We start from the raw sequence: 7,500 nt of genomic DNA on the forward strand, positions 1-7,500 counted from the left end.
GGAAAAGCTTTATGAAAGCCTGAATACTGGCTCAGATTTTCTCAACTTCTTAGCAGTCTGACATAATTAAACGTTTGACAACAAGTACGGTACGCTATCGTCTGCGAATGTGTAGCACAACTTTTCGCCATAAGCTGATCCTGGTGCTGCTCCTGCTCCTGATGCTTCTGTTGGTGCGAGTGTGGGAACGACTTAGTCCTCATCCGGTCGACAAGCATTGTCGAGTGTGAAGCGGCTCGTCTGTTTCGGGTAAAACAAATCCAAACTCCATCCAAAAAAGATAAGCCAGCGGAAGAGCGACACCAGCGCTGCTTCAAACGTTACTGGATCGCGGATCTGCTGCGCGGAACAGCCTCTCAATCTCCATGGCATGAGTGACGCGGCCACGTCGCCTCGTGGAAATGTTGCTTTCGCTTAGCCCCCAGCATAATTTATGCAGTTTTATTTGCACTTCCAAGCCACAATCAACAGACGAACGGTGACGACGCGACGGCGTTGGTGGATCCTCTTCCAGGATGGAGGATAAGCTCGAACGATGAAGCATGAATCATTGAATGCCACAAGCAAGCGAGCGCGCTAGATGCTGGATAATGGAAACGCCGGCCGAAAGCAACGACGATAACGATGATTTGGATAATGATGACGGGCCGGGAGGTGGGATTCGCGACAATCATGGGAAACAGCAGCGAAAGCTCACCGAACTGACGCCGCGGAAAAGCGTAAAGAAAAACAACAAATCCTGCCTATCCGCCACGCAGTCAAGTGCTGGAGCAGTGTCGAGTGTGTCGAGCGCGCGCTCTCGAAAAGTCTGCTGAAAATATGCTAAAGATTGTATTATTTTTTCATCGCTCCAACCGGGTGGTACTGGCCGGGTGGTCCTGCTACCAACGATGGAAACGGGAGCATTACATCAAACGGCTTCAAAGCGAAGCTCGTCGTAGGTTCGCCTGTTTCCGTGCGAAACAAGCGCTCCAATGAACGGATGCTAATTTGCTCCAGTTCCTAGCATCCAGCGGTCGCTACATGTTGCATTTACTCTGTCGGCTCGGTGTTTGATTATCCAGCATTATGAAAATTGCGTTTATTGAAATCTTTTTCGGATCTTTTTTATGCTGTCGTTTTTTTTTTTATTCTATTTGAGACACGCTCGTCGAGATTACAATGTGATTTGAGATTCATGGAACACTCGCCGGTTGGCGTGTGGATGCATATTAAAACATTTTTTAATGCGATCCAGCGTGGCATCGCTACTGCGAGACGAAATTCAGCTGTTAGCACAATTTTTTCGTCATTTTCTTTCACAACCTCCAGTTTGTTTGATGAAACACCACACCAAAATGATGCTGATAGAGCAAAGGCCGTATTTTTTTGTACGGTCTGGATGTTGAGAGCGACGATGGCAACGAGCAGAAATAATTTGTTTCGCTTACACATAGCATTTACGCCTCGAGAGCACCAGGAATCCGTTAATTTATTTCACTCAAACGGCCAACGACCGGAACAATCTTTAAAAATTGCGTTTATTTGCTCTTTAGCGGCTGGAGTTCTCGTTGATGGAATAATTTCAAATACCCAGATTATTCTTTTTGTGCCTTTTCGTTATTAAAATGTCTAGCTAATGCAGTTCAATTTCCAAACTACCAACGCCCATCATTTGAAGGATGCTCTTCACTCACTCACACACTCACCCTTGAAATTATTCCAGCCGAAGTGGAATGGAATGAATACAAATGATCACAAAGTTCCCCTCGGTGCGCCCAAAATTACTCCAAAAGCCATCCCTTCTCTGCCCCTCCCCAGCAGCTAACGCTAACAGTGTTCTGCGTGTTCCCGCAGGAAAGTTACTTTTGATTGGGAGAAACTTCTCCAAAAAGCTTTTAAAGTATTTCCGCCCCATTCTCGACGACCGACGCAGGCACCGTACCGCACCGCACCTCAGTACCAGTGACGAAAAACGGAGCAAAGCAAACGCTGCTTATCACCAATCATAGGCGAGTTTGGTAAATTTTGCTTGCCTTCCCCGCTTCGCACTTGAGCCTTGCGGTCTTAGGACTTTGCCGGTAGGAGATGGACGGCTATCAAGCGACGGGAAAAGTTTCATAACTTGGTTGCGTAGCTCGCGGTGTTGTTGCAACACTTTTGACGCCTATCACATCCCCGGACACCTTGCCGGTGTGCGCGTCGAGGTGAGCTTCGAGAGACAGATAATGTACTCTGCGGATACGTACTTTGCGGTTCGGGATGCAAATTCAGCCTACGGGACTATAGGGACACGAGACGAGTGCAAAAATCAAAGTCAAAAAGTTGTCACTGTGCTCGTTGCTGATTTGTAGGAAAGCCCCAGAACGAGCAACACGCAAGACACGTTCACGAGTTCAAAGTCAACATTTCAGAACACTTCACTTCACTCTCTAGCACCGTATCAGGTTAGCAACTTTCCCGGAAGTTGTACTTGAAAGCGTTGGATTATAATTGAAAACATTGACTCTGCTGCTCCCGGGCCGCCTGTGTCACGCGGGCACAGCTGGAAAGCGACAGTTATGTGGATCAATAATGTCATCCGGGATGAGCTGGCAAATGAAAATAATACTCACCTCGTAGGATGCTCTGAAGTTGTCCCACAGCATATCGTAGCTGCAACACCACGCAGGCACATTTCGCACGGTTGAATTGGTATAATGTGTGTCGAGGACATCCTGCGCATCCTTCAAGCTCAGCTCGGCGAGAAGTGAGCAGCTGGTCTGAGCAACGGAAGGCTCGGACACTTCAAGCTTCTCCGTTATCGCTGCCCACACTCAACGCTGGGCTCAGTCGCCACACTCGCAACGTCCGACCGAGCAGCAATATGCGAGTTATGCTGACATTTGATTTCCTTTTTCATTTTTGTCTGACCCATCTTCTCTGTATCTCTCTCGCTCTTACTCTTTCTGTCTCTCTGTCTCTCTGTTTTTGCAGAAAACGGAAAAGTTCATTCCCTCCTACGAAACTGTTTCGTTCGCGGTCAAGAGCATCGCCCAGCAGCTTAATTGGACCGAAGCGATTCTGCTGGCGACAGGTAAGTGGCCATGGCATTAGCTAGCAATTGATACAATCGAACGATGGCAGAACGATGAGGGTTGAAACAAGTCTGGATGATAGCCGTCCCACAGGGCTAGACACTGACACTGACGTGCTAGTCAATTCGTTGAAAGACGGTCGTCAATTCCATAAACCAGTCCAGTTCATTAAATACCAACATCCCAATCTCAATAATGCGGTTTTCCTTAAAATATGTTTAAGTTGATTTGTTTGAGGAGTGCTCTAGTTTTTCTGTGCTAAAAAACGGATCATATTTGTTCTATTTCATTACTCTTGTAGGGAATCGTTTCAATTCTAAGCAGAACATTAATGGGGATTCTTTTTCCAAATGAATATCAAGTATTATTACTTTTATAAAACTCGAGCATTGCATGTTCTATGTAATTTTATTCTATGAATATGCAGGAATTGAAGATTGGTCATATATCTGCAATGACAGTAGTGTTTGAAAAATTGAATGAAGAAACAATTTGAACAATCAAGAGTTTGAGAGCCTTGGGTAATTTCTATTACAAACCCCTGAAAGTATGCAATTTCACTAGATACCTGGCGCCTCCATTATCGGGTTTCGGCAACAGAGCTACATCATTTCGTTTTCCCGGTGCAGCGACCCTTTGGAAATGCCTTTACCTGTCTAGCCACGATCACCAACACCGGTTGGGCTCTGATAGGAAGAAGCAAATCTGTAAAAGCCACACACTTCCAAATTATGTGGCGAAATGGCCCGCGGACCGGCTTTCTTCTGTGGCCCGCGTCTAAGTTCTTGCCTGAGTTTAAGACAAATCATAAATGCTGAAAAATGAAAACATTCAAATAGTAATTACATTGAACTGTCTGTACGATTTACAAACAAGAAAATCCAACCAAAAACCACCACCCACAGTGCAGCTGAATACGAAAGATTGATTTAATCATTCGAGTACCATTAACCAGGATGTTAAGTCCACTCGTTGTTTAACTTGGCGTCTAAGTATAAAATTACACAACGCTCACAGAACATGGCAGGCTGACAGGATGAAGAAACAACATTACTTATCCACTCGCCGCTCCGCTGTGAGCAGCCGCCCTTGTTGACATTTCGAATAATGTCATAAAGTTGTAGCAAAAGCCTAGTACCTTGACCAGCACTTCAAGATACTCGGCGGCTGGCCAGGTTGCCTCATCCAGCAGCAACGGCACGGTGAAGTTTCTCACAAGCTGGTCAGGGTGAAGCTGATAACGATCCTCTGTGCACACAGTAGGTGCGCAGTGCGTTGGACCACAAATCCGACTCCCGGACCGACGGACCGACCGACCGCACGCTTCTTCATTCAACAAGCTACGAGCACAGAAGCTCAGACACAGCGACACTCCAAGCTAAGACACTCCAAGTGTCCAAACGATGGACTTAGCGCCTCTTTTGCCTGCCACTCGATAAGACACCGAGCAAACAGTAGCACGCTGGACGCTGGACGCTGGGCCGGTGATGGTGGCAATGGTGCTGACTACGAAGGATACGAATGGTACGTGCTCTGGCCTAAGTTGCCCTTTCGGACCTTTGACCGGTCTTTGGAACATACCTTAGGGGCATTACAACCGACACTAGTCTCAAGCGCTTTACGCAGTATAACGCGCCTTTCCCCTTAATGCTAGCAAAAATGGCGAAGAGAATCACCAGCGAGATGCAAAGCGTTGGACCATCCTCGACCCTCCCGGTAGCAGCACCAGCCCAGTGGTGATTCTGATAAATTATTTACCAACATCACACCGACCGCGACTTTCACAAACCGTTCGCTCGCTCGATCCTCTGCGGTCGTCGTCGTCATCGTCGACCACTCTCACATAAGGCGTAAGTGTTTGAGAATTCGGTAAACGGCGTTACCTCCTTTACCACCCTCATCACCACAAATTCCCCCGAGGGGCGTGAAAATGTGATCCGGAGTCCGGGGAATAGTACGGTGGAGCGGTCGGTGAGCAAATGAAAATTTAACAATTTGCTTCCTTGGTGCTCATGAGGCCGCATCGCAGGACAACAGCACCCACCACGGGGAACGGTATCAGTGGACCATCCATCCGGATGAAGCAAAAGCAAAAAGAAAAAAGAAGAAAGAAAGCAGCGCACAAAATCCTGCGGAGGTCACGGAGGCTGAACTGGCCAATGGTGTGCTCCCGCCGGTGGTAGCCAGGCCAGTCCCGGGCATTAGGCATTCGGGACCGGTGGTGAGAATGTTAGCACGTGGCCATTGTTTATTTACGTACGTGCCATGTTTCGCGAGAATTTATACGCGGAACCGAGCATGAAAGGCGCTCGCTAGCCTCGTTACAACGCGGCAACGGCGGCCGTTACTTCGTTCGCCTGCGTTCCCGGGGTCGAGGGATGGCCAGCCAGCCAGCCAGCCAGCCAGTCCATCCATCAACCGGGCAACGCTGAGAAATGATTCTCGTTCTGATTGCACATTGCACACCGAGTGGGTTGGGAGAGGGTATGCCTGGCGGAAAAAAACGAATGCGAATAGCCACGAACGAAACGTTTGGCTCGCAAACAATTGTGCCAAACAGACACAAAAACACATACAGTACGGAAGGGACACACAGTGCTTTGTTTGGCTTAACCCGGTCTGATTGCTCTCTCTCTCTCTCTCTCATTCTATCTCTCACTGCGTCCTGTGCATGTTTATTGAAATTTGAATCTCGTTACAACGGATTGCGTTTCGAGAGGGTGAACAGTACGAGTGTATGCTGATAGTGAGCCGCTTGGCATCCATGCTCCCGTATGCCAATGGGAAAGGAATCATGACCGGATGGATCGATTTCTGTCATTCGGTTTGTCGGATCCTGTTGTTGACTTTAATTCTTCTCGAGAAGATGTGAATGCCAAGCACACTATTTACTTGCCATTTGTTATTGACATTAACATGTTTACAATGATCTTCTTCCCGAACGAAAATAATGGGTTAGATCGGGATTTAGATTGTATCCCGATTTCATACTATGTGCCTTTTCTAAATGCTTCTGTTATCTCTTACATTTGAAACACCATCGGTTCAACAAACTTAATAAAATAAGACAGATAAAACAGATTTTTCGTTTGTAGCAAAATGTGGAAAATATTAAAACACACCGAAGCATCAATAACAAATCAGACGTAAAAGAGAACAAATCGAATACGATCGCGAAAAAAACTAAATGCTTCATCAAAATTACATGCATCAGATTCACTAAGTTCAGGCCTACTAAAAGTACAGTTAATAAAGCTTAACTGATCTATCTTAGTTCCCTGAATTAGCAGGGATAAGACACTAGCACTTGGCACTAATTAATAAGTTCACTCTAGCAAACTTGTACACATCACGCAAAGGATATCATCAAAATTGTTTATTATTAAAAGTAAACAACGAATCTTCCTATTAAATTGTAGGAATGACGTGCTCATAGTGCTGGATGCAGCCCGGATGGATACATTTTGTGCAAAAACGAATTCTGTGGACCTGAAGACAATATTTAGTAATGTGAAATTGCCGATCATCGACTTTTATTACGACCGGACACAAATTAGTAAGCGAACCGAGATCAACCTGGAGTTCACAAGCAATGCTCCAGGTACAGATGTCTAATAATGACATTGAACAAACATTGTGATGCAAGATTTGATCAGCAACATAATATTCCTATAAACATATTGAATAAACTTTGCTCATAAAGTTTCTCGGTCAAATTATTCAAACCTGCAAAGAGCGTCAACGTCACCGTTATCATTAACCTTGCACCTCGCACGCAAAACGAAGTGAAGCAATTCGATACAAAATTTAAATTGAATTTTCAATTTTCCACTTTCCCCCGCCATCGGCCACAGGTCGATCACGCGCAAACTGAATTAAACATCCACAAACGAATGCAAAACCCGCGCCACATCCGACCGCTGGCTTCAACTTTCATGTGCGAACGACCGTCGATGAACCGTCGGCCGGACGAATTGTTGCTTTCACACTCAAACGCCACATCCAACAAACGGCCTTAAATATGCATGATACACTTCGTCCCGATGCCCCGATGATTGGAACGCCCAAGCCCAAGCGTCGTTTTCTGCCGTTTTGGCGTCAAAATGGACGACCGATCGGTAAACGGTAAGGGGTTTGGTACATCAACCCCCTGACCCACCCCGCTCCGCCACGCCTCGCATGCATGGAATGGGAAATCACAGTCCATTTAACTTCCACCGAACGATAGACGCCTACGAATGCTCCCTCCCGTCCTGAGCGGTGAAGAAGAAGTGAAGCAATCGCTTCCCGATGGTAGGACGTGACGTCCGTGGCCGGAAGAATCCGACGACCAGCCGAACCGTGCCAAAATGAGGGATCTCCACAGAGATTTTCAATCCATAACGCCTCGACAGCCCAGGCGACGAGCGCCGTAGGTCCCATAAATCCATCTCTTAACGGTTCG

General features: G+C 46.7%; 1 protein-coding gene across 1 annotated transcript in view; it reads left to right on the plus strand.

Annotated features, from left to right (window-relative positions):
• Nucleotides 1-7,500, plus strand: part of LOC126574537 (uncharacterized) — a 39,041-nt gene that overhangs the window by 2,826 nt on the left and 28,715 nt on the right. Inside the window, exon 3 of the mRNA XM_050234796.1 lies at nucleotides 2,956-3,055. Coding sequence (XP_050090753.1) covers nucleotides 2,956-3,055 — 100 coding nt within the window. The remainder of the gene's footprint in view (nucleotides 1-2,955; nucleotides 3,056-7,500) is intronic.

Source organism: Anopheles aquasalis, chromosome 2 (genome assembly GCF_943734665.1).
Source record: "Anopheles aquasalis chromosome 2, idAnoAquaMG_Q_19, whole genome shotgun sequence".
NCBI classification, from domain to species: domain Eukaryota; kingdom Metazoa; phylum Arthropoda; class Insecta; order Diptera; family Culicidae; genus Anopheles; species Anopheles aquasalis.